The 18,379-nt window shown below is 37.0% G+C and overlaps 2 protein-coding genes across 2 annotated transcripts; both read right to left on the bottom strand.

The window, feature by feature from the left end:
* Positions 1-2,107: 2,107 nt before the first annotated feature.
* On the bottom strand, positions 2,108-5,990 carry EAF01_011732 (uncharacterized protein). The gene is made up of 2 exons (XM_038919990.1): positions 3,860-5,990; positions 2,108-3,808 (listed from the first exon to the last, which is right to left on the bottom strand). The coding sequence occupies exons 1-2, from the start codon at positions 4,734-4,736 to the stop codon at positions 2,715-2,717; spliced, it is 1,971 nt and encodes a 656-aa protein (XP_038764520.1). The 5' UTR covers positions 4,737-5,990; the 3' UTR covers positions 2,108-2,714.
* Positions 5,991-15,734: 9,744 nt separating this feature from the next.
* On the bottom strand, positions 15,735-16,990 carry EAF01_011731 (uncharacterized protein). The gene is made up of 2 exons (XM_038919989.1): positions 16,539-16,990; positions 15,735-16,488 (listed from the first exon to the last, which is right to left on the bottom strand). The coding sequence occupies exons 1-2, from the start codon at positions 16,856-16,858 to the stop codon at positions 15,873-15,875; spliced, it is 936 nt and encodes a 311-aa protein (XP_038764519.1). The 5' UTR covers positions 16,859-16,990; the 3' UTR covers positions 15,735-15,872.
* Positions 16,991-18,379: the final 1,389 nt, after the last annotated feature.

Raw genomic sequence — 18,379 nt, 5'->3', positions numbered from 1 at the left:
TTTTGATAACATAGTTTATTAGTGCGTACATTATATTAGTATGTGCATCATTCATTTTATATATAAAATTTGTTTGTGTATAATTGTATACTTTCTTTATTTTTAGATTAAAATTTTAAAAATTTAATACAAAATATTTAATTATATATAAATTATAAAAATCTAATTAATTTTAAGAAAAACTTAATTCATAAAGTAGTTATTATAGAAATAACTATTTTATAACGAAAATCGTAACAATTTTTACTTTTTCTAAGATTTAATAGGAATATTTATATAAAAATTAGATTTCTAAGAATCTATTTTCGTATAATTATTTAATATTCTTTTTTTTTCTAAAATAATGATTGATTATTAAAATAAGAATATTAAAAAAGGCCTAATTTTAATGTATTTTAAAATGATGCACGTACTAATATAGTATACACACTAATAAACTATATTATTCTTATTTAAATAATCAATTATTGTTTTTTTTTGTTTTTCTTAAAAAATCATTAAAAACAATAATAAAAAAATATTCATAATATTCAGGTTTTTTTCTATAAAAAAAAATCATTTTAGCTCGAAATTATTATACTTTATTGTTATAACGGATTAGTAACAGGCTATAGAATCACTGACTTATAGGCTATAATAGTATTATAGACCTTAATGATTCAACTGTAGTATACCGGGGGACACTAGGCACTCAAGAGACGCCTCAGGTATGTATATAGTATTAGTCATAGGATACCCTAGAAACCTAGAACATAGTTCTCAGGATAGTAGGTCCTAGGAAAGATAGAATACAGTAAGCAAGAAGGCTTTATTAAGATTAGTAATGCCTTAAAAGATTAGCTCTAAAATAAAAGGACAAACTAGAACAATAGGAATCATAGGATAAATATCATATAATCAAAAGCCAATCGACTTGTCGATCAACTTTAGTATAAAGGTCTATATAAAGAAAAGGTTTTATTACAATGTAAAGCTTTATGCTTAAGAACAATCATTAATTTCATTACTATAATTATAAGAATTATAATTAGTTATAACCTTATTGAATTCCTACTTGAAGTTTAGTCTAAACTACTTCAAGAGAACTCTAGACACTTCCACATAACCCTAGAGGCAGCTCCCGTAACATTTATATTATAAAAACTATAATGTAGTTTATTAGTAAGCGGATTATATTAATAAACAGGTCATTTGAAAATACATCAAAATTAAGCCTTTTTAATATTCTTATTTTAATAATTAATTATTATTTTGAAAAAAGAAAAGAATTTTTAATAACAATAAAAAATTAGCTTTTTATAAATCTAGTTTTTTCATAAATATTTCTATTATATTCTAAAAAAAAAGTAGAAATTGTTACAATTTTCATTACAAAAAAGTTATTTTTATAATAACTATTATAATAATTTCATTTTTTAATAAATAATTAGATTTTTATAATATTTATATAATTGAATTTCAATATTTTCAGATTTCTTTAAATTATATTATTATATAAAGAAAGTATACGATTACATATAAACGAATTTTGTATATAAAATAAAATGACCTATTCACTAATATAACCCGCTCACTAATAAACTACGTTATAATGTTTTCTTTAATAACTTTAATAATTAATACTTGGAATTGTTGAATAAAAATTAGATTTTGAAAATGATTAAAAGATTGAGTTCTATATGAGAAATTTCCGAACAATTCTATTGACTAATAAAGAAAATGTATGATTACGTGTAAACGGATTTTATATGTAAATTAAGTAATCTATTCGATAATATGATCTACTCGTATATGAATCATGTTATGTATATATGTGATTTTTTTTATAAGGGTAAGGAGTGGGTAGGTACTAGGTAGGATGAGATAGATAGAATAGGATGAGAGGTAATATTAGAGTAGATAGGATGGGAGGTAGGATAGAGGGAGATAGAACGGGGGGCAAGATAGGTTAGGATAGAATGGGAGGTAAGATAAAAGATAGCATAAGAAGGAATAGAATGAGAGGTAAAATGAAGGTAGTCAGGTAGATACCTCGATATATATATCAAGATCGTAAACATTCATAATTTCTCAACTATCCAAGTCTGCCTCGCTTACTATCAATTCTCCCAATCAATCACTCAAGACTCAAAACAACAAACAGACGACATCTCATTTCCCTATTTACCTTATTCACATCAAAATCATAGAGATTTTACACACATCTAAACTTGTAAGCTGATCCATTTATTCTCATCTCATCTCATCATTGAGATTCTTTTCCATCTAATCTATGGGTATAATCACTGCAAGTATCGTCCTCATTTCCTCCTTAATTTTCGCTTATTTTCGCTCATCACAAAAAGATCATCTTCGCTCAAAAATCAAGACAAACACACCCCCTTTCTCTCTTTTTCGTCCCTTTTATCTTCCTCTCTATCGACTGTCTCCATCTTTCCCGGTCTAAAAACTCGTCTTCGAGGTTCCCAAAATTCCAATACCAAAAAACGCCCCGACTCATTGTTTGAGTCATTTCCATTACACCATTCGCCACCCGCTGTAGATTCCCCCAAAACGCTATTTTTCATACCATACGCATAGAATTCCCTATGCCAGTCATATTCCCAGCCGAAAAGAAGCAAAGCCCTATTCCATAAAACGAAACGAAAATCGAAGAAACCTCCCCACCTCACTCCTCAATCACCTTTTCCCACTACTCTTCTCAAAAAGTTCCATCACAAGAGATCCTTCACAAATCCCAGATTCGCCCTGTTATCATTAGAGACGCGTGCGTACTCCAACAGTAACCTCAATACATAAATCTGCATATCCTCTCTCCTCAATACTTTATTCGCCCACTCTTGTCCTGCCATTGCAATCTTCTCCGCTTCCTCATCATGTCCTTCAAATCTAAAATTCTCTCCTTCATAACCTAAGAAATATTGCATGATGCCATAGAAATCCATAAATCTATTATCCATTGGTACGAAATGCTTCCAAGCAATAAGTCGTGAATCGTGCCATTCGCGGAAAATAGTTGCTTTGATTGGTAAACTCGAAGAAAGTAAGAAACCTCGATATCTTCCCGAGAAAGAATTGCCATCAATGTCAGGAATATACTTATTCTTGAATTGTTGACTCATTTTTTGTCCTTCCTCAATCGAGAAATATGGATCTGTATAAGGACAAGTCCCATCTTTTCGATTTTCATCACACATCAATTCGATAAATGCTGTATCAGACCATTCTTGTACCCAATCTCCCAAACGATTTTCTTGTTGTGCACCAATATTATATATCGAAGTTGGAAGGGCGAAATTGGGAGGAATCGTTTCCCAAGATTCGGCTCGAGATACTGATGTATGATTTGTCATGGAGACGAAGCGATGCCGCTGAAATCCTTTCCAATTATCTTCTTTGTTTCGACCTCCTGTAGCGACACCTCTCCAAATGACTTTATTTAATTTTTGATGCCAAGGAACTCCATGATCATCACCACCTGTAAATCTTTCTTCTTTCGCCCAATACATTGGTGCCGGTAATAAAATTTCGTTATTTGTTGGCAGTTTGGAACCACCGAAAAGAGGGTATAATTCTTGAGTTGAAGAGATTGAGAGAGGATTAATCATCATTCCATGAAGAGACTGTAAATCTGGTTGATGACAAAAATCGGCCGAGAGACTATAATTCGAAACGTAACCTTTAAAAGTATGTAAAGAAGAATGGCCCATCGAAATAGTAGGTGTTTTCGAAAAGTCAGTCATAACTTCCGCTCGACGTGCAAGACTATCTGGATGACAACCTCTAGTAGCAATTTTCCAATATGGACCTATTTGAAGTCAATAAACCAAACACGAAATCTACCATCTTCTCCACATACCTGAAGTTTCCCATTCTCTTACGGGTGCGTCTGGTTCCCCACTTCCAGCACGTCTTGGAGGAGGCAAACTTCCGTAATCCTGCGATACCACATTGACATCCGCGAGTTGCCGAGTAGCTCTCTCAACTTCCATATTCTCATTGATCAATTCCCATTGAGCCACCATTCTTGGTTCATCCATAGCATTGAGTGGAATATCCATATCGGGTAAATCTTTTTGTATGGTTCCAATCAATTGCAACCAAATTTGCGTCCAGAACCAGTCACTATCTGCCGTTGCGTTACCATTTCGAATGCTTATCACCATGCCAGCATCTCTAGCTTGTGTTCTCATTCTCGCTGGAGTCACTCCCCAATATGGACCTAAGTCATGATATATTTGATCAAAGAAGTCCTCCACCATGACGGCATTATTATCTTGGGCAAATTGAAACCATGCATCAAATCCTGGGGGTGGATGTCTCCCTCTGCGTTTGCGATATTCTGCCGCGGCGGCAGTGATGTCATGACTTTCTTTTTGCAATAGTTCATCCAGAGTCTTTTCTGCATTGGCGATTAAAGTATCGATAGGATGTTCTTGCTTCGGTTTGGAAATGGGTAATTCGTGATTGGGAAGAGATTCTGAGTATGGTACGGAAAATACTTTTGATATTGGCGTATCGGGAAGGGATTCTGAGTATGGTATGGAAGATACTTTTGATGTTGGCGTATCGGGTACTGGGGGGGTTATATACGTGAAAGATGACGATTCAGATGAACTTCTAAAGTAAAAGACTAGTAGAAGGATTCCTATTGCGCCAATGATATATCGTAGGAAACCTCCAGCTCTTCTAGGAGGGCTAGGGTAAGTCATGAGAATGGGTGAAGATAATGGCATTCTTCAATGATGTTATATGACTGTGAGAGAAGTGGTTGGGAAGAGGGAAAAGTATAGAAATTCGATCAATTGTCGACCAATTGTCGAAATCGAAAGCGAGATGGCAATGGCAATGGCAATGGAAATGTTCGATAATGAATCTGGACCCTGAGTGGCTATGAGTGGAGGATAGCTTGGAATTTCGCAATGAGCCGAAGCTATAAGATGGCGTTTGCGGGAGGATCGGGTCGACTAATTTTCAAAGGAAATCTAACTAAAGTCGGAAAGGATGGCGAGAAAATCAAAGACCGTTTTGAAAAGGACGTTTGAGAAAGGGTTCAGAGGGTTACACGAATAGAAAAAAGGAAAGAATGGCGAGAAAATAAAAGACGGTTTTGCAAAAGACGTTTGAGAAAGGGTTCAAGGTTACACGATAGAAAGAAGAAAAGAATGTAAAGAATGATAATATAGTAGAGAGAGAGAGAGAGAGTGTGTGTGTGTGTGTGAGTACTTGAAGTGCGTAAGATGATTGAGAGAAAGAGAGATAATCTTTTGATTTATTTGGTGGATATTGATCAATTAACTTTCTGGATCGTTTGTTCGTCCTTTCCCGGTACTTTCTAGTGTGAAAATGTGCCGCGTTGACAGCTGCGAATTAAGTGGAGATGGGATGGAGAGAAAGGTAGAAAGGAGAAGAGTGAGTGCCTTGAGCGAGATACGATGGATACGATACTCAAAGGATGAATGGATGAATGAATGGAGTATAATATCTCCCTCGAAAATCCCTTGAAAGTCTTTATATCATCATCGTTTCGTTATTTTGGTTCGACAAAGTAGGTATGTGTAGAGTAAGTAAGACGCAACTTGTAAAAGCACGGGCGATGTGACGACTATGAATTCATGTGGTGGTGGTGAGTAAGGTTTTCTGTTATTTTGGATAAAGATGGAAGATGGAGAAGTGTAATGTTTCTTCTCCACGAGGGCATTGATCCAGCTTTCCAATCATGTAGGGTGATGGATCGAAGGAGGGATTTGGAGAGAGGGGAGGGAAGAGAGGAGAGGAGAAAAATGAGTGTCTGTGTGTCTGTGTGTATATGGTAGAGGAGAGAACCAGAGATCAGAGAGGAGAGGAAAGAAAGGAAAGAGTAAAGTCATGGAACTTCTAATAAACCAGAAGTGGATGCCAAAGAAGAGAATAGGACAAGATAGATGATGAGATAGATGTAAGATTACAATATCAAGGGTATTTCCTAGAAGAATTAATAAAGCTTCACCGAGAGTCCTGGTCAATAGAACATCAAAAGATGAAAAGAGGCCTTCTTCCGATTAACCGTCTGATTGATGGGTTTTTGCTCAAGGTATGGTAATGTGCTTACTAATAATTAGGATGTGCTTCAGATAGATTAAGAATTGATCATGGTCTTCTATTCAATATCAAGGAAGTTTCAGCCCGTGTACTTCGTAGTATATTAAAATGATATAAACGATCTACAAAGTAACCTTACTGTACTTCCTTCGTACACAAACACAAACACAAACACAAACTCCCATCCATCCTCGTACAAACACATCCATCCATCCATGTATATCCCTCGATTTCCTTAATTGATTCATTTTATTTTCATATCCATCTTCTTAATTTCCCTACCAATCGCTGCATGTTGATCTCCTGGATTAACATTACCTGGAAATTCTCTTGCATGATTAGTAAATATCTATTTCATCCGACGTTCACAATTAATGAGCGTTGTGGGGTGAATTGCTAAGGATAATCATTGCTTGATGCATTTGGATTACACCTGTATGTAACCTGAGGGATGGCGGGTGTGGTGTAGAGCTGGAGATCTTTTCATTTTTATTTTTATATAACTATATATATATATTACTCCTATTCTTATATGGGGGCAAGCCTCCAAACCCCCGTCCTCGCTGCGCTCGATTAGAATTATTAGAATTATCGGTTATGTATACTTCTCCGTAGGTCCAGTAGTTGTAGATACCTACCTAGTTGTCGATACAATTTGGATAGTTACATTAGAAGATCGTAAGATTACAATACACAGAGTACATCAAGTATACACATCCATCAATAATCCCATCAATACCTAATACCTAATACCTACCTAGTAACCCCAATGATCTTCCCTCCTTTCTACACATTAGTGACTAGTCCTCCCATCACATCAAACCCCAATCACTGATCAACATCAAAACGTTACAAACTTACCATTGATATCTCTTCCGTCCCTTCTCTGTCGTTCTCTCTCACTTCTCTTGAAACTCATTATGAATCACCCAATCATTCTTGGACCTTCTATTCTTTTCATCTCAACCATTCAATTCGTCGAAAGTCGTGATGGATGACGAATCTTTAGTCGGAGTTGATGATTTGGGAGGATTTCATTCAATTGTTCTGTTCTATGTAACCTCCAATTCAATCAATCCCGATTCATCCTATGCTTTCAATATCTACATCTCTCTTCTTTTCCCTCGCTCAATACTACCCGTAAATACATATCACCCCAAACACCAAACCCTTCCATCTCCCCAAAATGCGAAAACTCCAAAACTTCCCAATGCATCAATCCATATATTAATCCTAGATATCCAACATGGCATGGCATGGATAGCATAGCATAGCATAGCATTACTGAAACCAAACAATCCATCCATCCATCTAAAAATACTCCCATTCAAACTTCTACCTATAGCTAGGTAGCTATCCATCTATCTTTTATCCATCTCCCGAGCTCTCTCAACCCAAAGTAAACCAACCTCTTCCCTCCCTCCCATCCTCGTTTCACTATCCCATCCCATAAATCAAGCACTAATCGCTAACACCCCAGCCACACCCACACCATCCGAATTCTTTCCAGAAATCTTTGCTTCGTTACCTCTATCTGCACTCCAACTCAACTGCATTGCATCTCTTCCATGTTACGTTTGTCGATGGGATCTAGACTCTTTTGCTTGATTGTGATACTGCGGGAGGGTGTATACATATAGATATTGATGTATAACCTGAAGGACATGAAATGTAACGTGATGCAGTGCAGTGCTGTGCTACACAACACAACACAATAATCTAGATATGTGGTGTTTCTTCATTTACTGGGTAGCTATGATTTTGAAACAACTGAGGATTGAATTTATTGAATAGATAGATGAAAGGGAGGAGGACTTTGGTAAATATACCCAGTAGGCGAGAGAAGTGCGAGGAGATTGAGAGGAATCGATATGTTGTTCCTTATATTCTAGGTTAAAACTAAGATTGGCATGCATAGCTTATTATATTCGACCAATTGCAATCATCTTAAATCTTTCTATTAGTACCTACAATGTATTTCATACCAGTTGATCACAATCATAATTCTTATCTCATTCATACTCATTCTACTATAATTCACATGAAGAACATAAGTATATATATACTCAGCAAAATAATCGAAGATACATAGTATAAACTAAAATCGAATAAAACTTTTACAATTTTCATTATATTTAAATAATGTTACGGGAGCTGCCTCTAGGGTCACGTGGAAGTGTCTAGAGTTCTCTCGAGGTGGTTTAGACTAGACTTCAAGTAGGAATTCAATAAGGTTGTAATTGGTTGTAATTCTTATAATTATAGTAATGAAACTAATGATTGTTCTTGAGTACGAAGCTTTATATTGTAATGAAATCTATTCCTTTATATAAACCTTTGTATTTTCCTGGATAGTTAGAAGAACTAATCTTTTTTGGAATGCTATTGTTCTATATCTGTTCATTATGTAATATCCATTCCTATAACTTGTAATAATATTATTGCTTATCTAATTTGTACTTACTTTATAATTTATAATTGCTATTCATCTTGTGTCTATTGTAGGGTAGGTGCTAACAAAGATAGGTATCTATTTTTTAATTACTGATTACTTATCTGGTTACCTCTATCTTTAGTTACTCTTTAATTCAATTATCTCTACAGTGCTGTTTTCGTAGGTTCCAACACCAAGGCCTTAGGTTTATCTTATAATCCATGTTGCGGTGCGGGTACCTCCGTAACAAATAAAAACTAAAGTAATGAGTTATATATTTATTCTTTATATATAACGTAACGTATGGGGAACTCGGACATATGGGGAACTCGGACACTTTTAGCCCATCACCAACTTGAAACCGCAATAACTTTTATTATGCATACCCAATCACCTTCTACATCTGCTCAAATTGAAGAGAAGCTTCAAAAGGCTATAATTTCACTTCAATTGAAAGAATTTAAATCAATTAGAAAGGCTGCAGAGCATTTTGAAGTCCCTAAGTCTACCCTAGCTGATAGGCTGGCTGGGAAGAAAACACGTTCCCAAACCCACGAAATGGCTCAAATTCTTTCAAACGTAGAAGAAAATACTCTTGTACGATGGATTTCACGACTTACCATCACTGGATTCCCTGCTACACCTATGTTGGTGAAGGAAATGGCCGACGAAATTCGTCTTCGACGCGTTCGGGTCGCGTCATCTCGAAATCCTACCTCGACAGAAATTCCACCTATAGGCCACGAATGGATCTATAGATTCCAAAAACGACATCCAGAACTTAAAACATGCTATTCACGTCAATTAGAGTCTAATCGGGCTAAAGAAGCAACTCCGGAGAATATTCAGGCTTGGTTTGACGCGTTTCGCACGCGTCTCATTGAGCGAAAGTATGAATTAGATGATATGTATAATATGGATGAAACCGGATTTGGAGTTGGAAGTACTCAAAGTACGCGCATTATAGTCGATTCTACTCAGAAATCGAATTGGAAAGTTACAGCTGGCAAGCAAGAATGGATAACTGCATTTGAATGTGTCAATGCAGCTGGAAATGCTCTATCACCTATGGTCATTTTCAAGGCTCAGAATACGAATTCTGCATGGATTCCAAAGGACACACCTCAAAGCTGGCAGTTCTCTACTAGTACAAATGGATGGACCTCAAATAGCCATGGATTAGAATGGTTAAAAAGGGTTTTCGAACCAGAATCCAAGAAAGTGTCAGGTGACCGACCTCGACTTTTGATCATGGATGGCCATTCAAGCCATATTACAGGTAGCTTTATTGCTTTCTGTATAGATAATGATATTGATTTACTTATATTACCTCCTCATTGCTCTCACTTGCTTCAGCCACTTGATATTGCGGTGTATGGGCCAATGAAACGATATCATGCTTTAGAGGTCGATCGATATTCTCGAGCTGGTGTAAAGCGAATCCAAAGAGCTGAATGGGTAGAACTCTTTCAAAATATTAGAAAAAAAGCATTGAATTCTTCTAATATTAAAGCTGGCTGGAGAGGAGCTGGTTTAGTACCTTTTGCCCCACGAAAAGTACTCGATTCATTACCATTTAACTCCTCCCAGCAACCTTCTACTCCACAAATGAGAACCCCCAATCAAGACCTAGACTTGTCTATACTCAGGAGTTCTCCTCCAGATGGAACAGAACTAAGGCAAGCAAATCAGATCTTTAATACAGCTCTAGCAAGCAGTGGTTCTCCTGCATCGCCAACTCGTCGATATGCCAAGAGAATGACTAGGCTTGTAGAATCTCAAAATGCTGAGATAGCCCTACTTCGGAAACAGCTCTCTGATGCTCAGGAGGTAATTGAGACTCGAAAGAAAAGAACTAAAGGCAAAAGAGTCAAATTACAAGGTCAATTTGTCTTTAGTACTAAGGAAGTATTGAAAATGGTACGTGAGGCGGAGGAAAAACCGAAGGAGAAAAAGCCACGAGGACGGCCACGCAAACGCCCAATTGAAGAATCAGAAGAAGAGATTGAAGAAGAAGAGCTAGAGAATAGTTCAAGTGATTCGGAATTGGAATTGGAGGATTGTGTGGCTCGTAGAACAAGATCGCGTGTAGAATAATTGAAAAAGTGTCCGAGTTCCCCATATGTCCGAGTTCCCTATACGTTACGTTAAACAAGATTTGATAGAATTTAAATAGGAAATAAAAGAGAAATAATATCTTAAGGTTAATGAGTTGATAAAATAAGTGTGATAATTTCGTATATATTCCTATTAATTTTGAATATTTATTTTTTATTTTGAATATTTAATTGAGAATTTAATAATCTTACATAGGAGAAAGGGTTTTTTTCAAGTTCTTAAAATAAAAAATTTATTAAAGATTTAAATCGAAAAAGTAACTCAAATTTTCTAATTTTTATACTTGAAACCTTTAAAAATAATAATTCTCATCTTTTCTCTTTTTTAAATATAAATAACTTTTTTAATTATAGATGAATCTTTATAAAAATATATTTACTAAAAAACAAAGCTTTTGTTTAACAATATCTTCAAATTCTAATATCAAAAATATTTAGTTCTTTGAATTATTAAAGATTGAAAAAGTATTCAGAATTAAATACTTTTCAAGTCAATCTAATAACTTTAATTGTGTTTATCTTAATTATTTTTTTTTTATTTTTTTTAGAAGCTTTGATATAATATAATTATGATATTAATCAGTTATATGTATCAATTTTAGCTTATTTTATTGAAAAATGTTGAAATTATAAATGTGTTACGATGGTCTGCCACAATAGACGTCATGTGACCCCGACGCTTAGGTAACCGGATCAGAGGGATCATTAGTGATCCAGTTGATCGGATCAGAGGGATCATTTGTGATCCGACTGAGCACAGAGAACGAAGGTCTATATAAGGGAATGGGTTTCATTACAATGTAGAGCTTCGTGCTCAAGAACAATCATTAGTTTCATTACTATAGTTACGAGAATTGCAACCAGTTACAACCTTATTGAATTCCTACTTGAAGTCTAGTCTAAACCACCTCGAGAGATCTCTAGCCACTTCCACGTGACCCTAGAGGCAGCTCCCGTAACAAAATGTTTTTAGTTTATACTATACATCTTTAATTATTTCGCCATGTACATATAACTCCTAAGTTTCGAATTCATTTACCATTAGTATTCCACATGTTTGATGTTTGATGTTTGGTGTCTGATGTATAAATTTCCCAATCTGATCTAGATACCTACTGGGTACCTACCTACCTTATCAATTTATATCCTCGCGCGAAACATATCTAAGTCGTGGATATTATTCCTTTTTGGGTTTTCGAGGGTTTTGAAGTTGCGGGGCTGGGAGGTTGGAGTTGGAGTTGGATGGTGGAGGTTGGAGGTCGAAGATGTGTGTTTATATTTTATGTTTATTTTAATGGGAAGATAGTAGTGGGTAGATAGTAGGTAATAGGCTGTGTGTTTTGGTCGATTTGGGTTCTCGATGCTCGATGCTTGATGTTGTATATGTATTGTTTGAAGAGAATTTGTAAGATTTTCTCTCGATTCTTTAGTTGAGAATTTGTTTTTATTTGTTTTTTATTGCTTTGTGCATGATTGATTGACACCAGGAGCAAGGGTTTGTTTCTCCGTGGGTGCTTTTTGAGGTTGGTCAGATGATCGATGATAGGGATGGGGATAGGGACAGGGAGGGAGATGATAGGGAAGGGACGGGGAGGGAGATGGGGATGGAGCGGGAGAGGAAGTAAGAATGAAGGGAGAGGAGAGGGGAACGAACAATAGATATCTAGAAATGCATACATAAAGATAGTATCTTTTGCATTCGTTTTCTCTTTCTTACTCTCTATCAGTACTAAAAACAAGCTCGCGTGGGAGGGATCATCATCACCTCCTAGGCAAGTATGCTGCCTCTCTCTCTCTCTTTACTGTTTTATTCCCTTCTTATCATTTACCAGTGTGTTTGATTTAATCGCTATTCTTATCCTCATATTACATTTTATTTCCCTCTGCGTACTCCGACTACCACTATGTAAGAATTTCCACGCTTTATATAAATAGCAGTGGATTCAAGAAGATGATAGATATCAAATTTGGAATCTATAGTAACGAGTTGAATATTACTGAATATGTATGTCTATATCTACTAGACATATACTCATAAGACTTCACTAATCAAGCAGCTCGAACCTCAAGGCGCTGAATACCAGTGGTATTAAGATAGTATCTCACATCGATACACACATGAGGAGATTCATTCCGGATCAATCGTGAAGCTCTGATCAACTTTCAAACATCATCAATTATTCACAAGTTCTCCCTGAATTCACAATACGCGTGGAGTTGCTCGAAGTTACCGTGAGTTGAGACAGATGCGGAAACACAGGAATTCAACATACAATATGAGAATAATCCGATGATCCAAATTCAATAATCAGATCTTGATCTTTAGTAAAACAGAAAAACAGAAAATTAAAGGTCTATCTGCTTGACAACCATGTATCACTAGATACCTACTCTCCACTGCATAGCTTTCAATTACGGGCGTAGTATCTCGACTCCCGAGCATTGAATCTTCTCAGAGTTTGTTCTCTTTCGTTTTACTCGTACGGATCATCTTATGAGGTTTTATCTGAATTGAATACTATTTATTGAGCTGAACCACATCACGTACATTTGCATTCTTTGAATCACTGACGAAACTCCTAGATTTCACTCTACTTCGTCAGGAAAAGGCGTCTAATCACTCAAGTTTGATAATCTGGTTATTCCCCTTTTCTAGAAATACGAACCCCAAGAATAATCAGATAAATGACAATTATCCACAAAACATCAGATAATAATCAACATAAGCGATAGTAAAAAAGGTGTTCTTGAACTTCATTTTCATTTTTATTTTCATTTTTTAGCGAAACTTATAATTAAACCCCTAAAGTTTCATCGCCGTCTCGAGAATCATGCAGAATGAATCAAAGGATTGGAAAATTCGAGATAATATCGATGTGGTGTTGTTTATCATGTTTGTTTTCTAATTTTTGATAAGTAGAAGACATTGATTGATAGTAGGTAAGCATGTCATATACAAATCTTCACAATTTCGCTTGCAGCTTGCTACATAACGATCAAAACCACCCCTGGGTATCAGAGGCTCTATTATGAACCGGATTCCTTGGAATAACAGTCTACCTGATCTTGCCACCTTGTCCCTTGTCCACGTAGAGTATTCCTAGGTGTACACAGATGAAGGAAATAAAATGAGACACTCCCTGTATGTTTATATACTTGCTATTTCCATATTCTCGTCCTCTTTTTGGAATCTTCTTGGAAGATTTTTGGTTCTAGATGGGATTTGATATTACTCATCCCCTCCTTAGTATCTTCATTTAGAGCTATCTAATCACAGATCAATTAGCTCTCTTGACCTCCCCCCCTCCCACTTTCTCTTTAACTCCTATCTACTATTCACCACAATCCCCAATCTTTTCCCCTTTCGCTCCCCTATGAAAAGATAAACAAATCTCAAAGCTAAGATCGATAACGAGCTATTGATTAGGTATCTATACAACGATCAAGAATCACCGGTAATCCCTTCATCTATTCGCCACTTGGGCTTGAACAACAGGTGATGTTTTGGATTTTCTAGAGTTATCATTTGTTTCGCGGACATGTGCATCTTTCCTAGGTGATGGGAATGTTCGGTTGGATATGGATGACAGTCATTGGTGAGCTTTATGACAGCGGCAATGTGTAATGCGTTGTTGGCGACGATGGTGAAATTACATCGCTATATGTGTAAGAGTGATATACATCAATATCCACAAGAAACCTGATCTCGCCCTCCTTCCGCTCAGGCCAAACGCTTCGATGTATGATAATGTTGCTTTGAGAAACCATAAGACCTTGATCCGCACCTCCCAGATCAGCTCATACTCAATGTTCAGGTAAATCCTGCAAAGTAATTTATAATAGAGGCTAGGCACTTAATCACCATGTACTTCCATTCTTGGGATACCAAAGTATTCCAGTTTGATTCGATGTTTTGAATTCACTTGCGAGATTGAAAAGGTGTCAGAATAAGCAATGCGGATATAAAAGAGATTAGATGGGCTATTCATCCTCCTCAAATTTACGGATTACTCATCAAGAAAGCGTTGTAAGGATATCACGCTTCACGTTTTTTATTTTTGAATAAGGCAAAATGGAATTGGATTTGGGTGAATTGAAGAGTATGTATTCAATGCAATGTAATTTTGCTGAGTGTAGCAGCAACAACAACGAATACTTTTCGATGATGAAATACCTTGACAGACAGCAGGGATTGCTTTTACGATGAGTGAGGCACCAAGGTATGATAAATATAACATCACAGACTCACAACACGAATGGCATATTAAATATCAAACCAAGACCAGGGCGAGCCAAACACTTCAACCTCTCCAGGTACCCAAGCTTTAATTCAGTATGTGAAAAAGTCTGCATTTCCCAAATACTCGAACTCATCGCTTGGTATTGTTCCTGACAATTTCTATTTCTCGAGTCTCAATTCCCGGCTAATCTGTCTTATACTCAGAACTGGAAGGATGGAAACACTATCGCGCGAATGATGAAAAGTGGTGAATCATGATTTTACCACCAGAGCATTGCTAGTCTGACCCTGTATATTTTCCCATCAAAATAGACTTATAAAAACCCCGAGGTAAGGGAGTCTAATGAATTCCGATCCGGAAGGGATAGGAAAATGTCACCGACCCATAAATCAGGAGAGACGGCGTGGTGAAAGCAAAAGGTTTCGGTAGCTTCGTGATCTGCTGAACTATTTACGTTGAGATTTTTTCCTTACTTCACCTTGATATTCGATAGGATTTGAAAGAATAGTGAGTGAGTAGAGGTTTTACCATCAAACTCGTTTAAACTTTGAATATTCGACAGCAAACTATTGGCAGAGAAAGGCCTAGAATATATTAAGCGACACATTGAAAATGCTAAAAACTATAGATGGAAAAAGAAATAAACGACAGAAGATAATATATACCTGAGGAGGTCCTGTGTCAAATCAGTTTCATCTAGCTGTCTCTGACGTGAATGCTTCTCTCTGACCCGGTTATCTGGTAGTCCCATGGAAGGAAACTTGTCTGTTAAAGGTATGTGTTGTTGAGTGAGAGAGGATGGACCACTTGATCCTTTTGTAGAGGCGAATTCAATATTAAATGCAGGATAGGAGTAGAAAATAACTTTAGTGAATATAGAATTTCAATAGTCTAATCTCTAAATGTGAAAGACCGTATAAAATAATCGTAGTTTTTCCCGCTCACAGTGTTTCCTACCAGGCGCTAAAATCGACAACAACAAACTCCTCCATCCAGCTCTTACAATATCTTATAAATTCCCTTGTGATCGTGAGCTTTCAAATTTGCATGCATTTGTTTCGCCTCAGCCGCCTGCATCATTAACGGAAAGATATCACTCCCACTAATCACCAAACTTTTTCCTCTCGCCATTGCTATCTTATCATCCACGCTAAAACCCATAGCCATTCCACTGGAAGGCTTATTATGCTTTGCCAATGTACTTTCGTAAAGTGCAACCGCATCAGTCCATTCCTTCTCAGCACCCCACATACCGGGTAGTCCCATACTAATTCTGGCATCCAATGAACCTAGCCAGACAGAATCAATATTTTCGCCGCATTCGGTAAGGATAGCATCGAGATTGTGGATTCCTTCGAGAGTTTCGATTTGGATGATAATGGCGGCTTGGTTATTCACATTTTCCCAGATAGACTTGGAGGAATCAATGGTGGTGTCTGAGATACCCATTAGGTATCGAGCTGGAGGTGCTGAACGAGTGCCATTTCGAACGGCGCCGAATTTGGCAGACGAAATGATGTGTTTGGCCTGTTCTACTGTATCGACTTGGGGGACGAGAATGGAGGCACCAGCATCCAGGGCATAGCCGATTGATGCGTGATCATGGCCTGGCACACTACAGTATTGTCAGTATTGCTTTTTGAATGTAACTATGTGGGAACATACCGAACAATTGCAAAACTCTTTCCCTCACTCATGAATTGAACATCATGAACCATTTGTGTCATAGTTTCCACACTCATGGAAGTATGTTCCCAATCAATCCATACACAATCATAGCCCAACTGAGCCGCTACTTTTGCGATGGGTGGAGAAGGTAAACCGATGAAAAATCCAACTAGTGGTGCGATCTTTCCATCGTGAGCATCGCGGATAGCATCACGGGCTCTATGAGGTTGGAGAAGGGAGGGAGCTCTGTAGGCTAAGACTCCTTCATGAGAACCGGAGTCAATGCCGTTTGTTAACGTGTCAATAAGGGCGTTCATGGTGAAATATGTTGTGAGGTCTGTTTATCTTGAATGAAGAGATGAATGGATGAATTAGACTTTACTTCCTTGACAAACCCACCCTTTTATATCATTCGGACACGACATGATCGTACGTTCATTGAACAGTTTGTAATCATTCCCTGTATCTCTGTTATCAGAACATCGCTGCATCCATCCCATTCCGTAACGCAACTGTTGATGTCCAACAATACTTGACATAGAGTGGGCCGGCCCATGATCATGTTCAAGTGCTTACAATAGCGTCGTTACGAGTATTTAGTGAGACTGCCGTTGGTGTGTGGGGCGTTCGGTGTATGAATTTAGGGAATGGTCCGCTATGTGGTGGAGTTCCGAGTGGCCAGAGACGCTAGAGATCCTCGCTTGAACGTACTGCTACAGTAAAACTTGGTTATACCGGAACGAAAACTTCGATTAATCAAATCCGATATATCCAAAATTCTGGTATAAAATATAGTGGCTTAAGCGTTTTGGTTAATATTTCAATTGGATTTTTACTTCAAATTTTGATCTTTTTGAAAAATATTATGTACTAGTAGTTAATCAAGTTTATTCAGTTACATTTATTACGAAAATTTACATTAGAATTGAAAAAAAGTATTCGATATTCCGATTTTATTCAAGAATTCGATGTTACTATAAAAAAAGTAAACAAATGAGGAAATTTTTAGTATATTTAAGATTTCGATATATCTCAATTCGACATAGCTAAGTTTTATTGTACTGTTATTAATAGCCTATAAGACAAGTGCTTACGTTAGATATTTTATCATGGAAACGATTCTCATTTAAGTTCAAGGTATACAGCTTAGTAGTTATGAATAATAAGACCATGGATAACTGATTAGTCCGTCACTTGGCTCACTTGGTTCATAGGCTGTAAACGTTATTTTCCGTCCCGTGCATCAGCCCTACCTAGCCTAGTAATGGTCCAGAACGATACACGATCTGAGCCACTTCTATCACTTTGTAAGCCTTTAATTAACCATACAACTAACCTTATCATATATCTCACCGCCCAGATACTTCTATATTGTGTGAGATATTCCAAGATACTGGTAGTTCAGGGTTTGACATGTATCGATCGTGTCCTAAGCAAATCACAAGGATAAACTCATCCGTGGGGCAATAACGGACACGGTGTATGGGTTGGCAATTCGCTTACCAACCCTAGTATGAGCATCTTATTCACATGCTAATAGGCCTTCTATGAATATTTGTCTTGTCATCCACACAGTCATCGTGGAGCCCTAACTCCACAGTCACCTTGATACCATCTAAGAGTTCAGAGACATGGAGAAACGAAGAGAGCCCGGAGTCCGCGGTGCATTACAGTCGCTTCCCCATGCATGTACGAGCTTGTGACAACGCCATTGTTACTCTACGGTGGGGAATCAGTGCTTTTTGGGGGGCATTGTGGGAAGATACAAGTATCTAGATATCTCCACCTCCGCCGAGGAACGGATACCATATCAGATTTTTAGGTCGTATTTGCCATTG

The sequence above is a fragment of the Botrytis porri genome (genome assembly GCF_014898465.1).
Source record: "Botrytis porri strain MUCL 3234 chromosome Unknown BPOR_024, whole genome shotgun sequence".
Classification (NCBI taxonomy): domain Eukaryota; kingdom Fungi; phylum Ascomycota; class Leotiomycetes; order Helotiales; family Sclerotiniaceae; genus Botrytis; species Botrytis porri.
The sequence above is the reverse complement of the archived record's forward strand: the minus strand, read 5'-3'. Positions and strand labels throughout refer to the sequence as shown.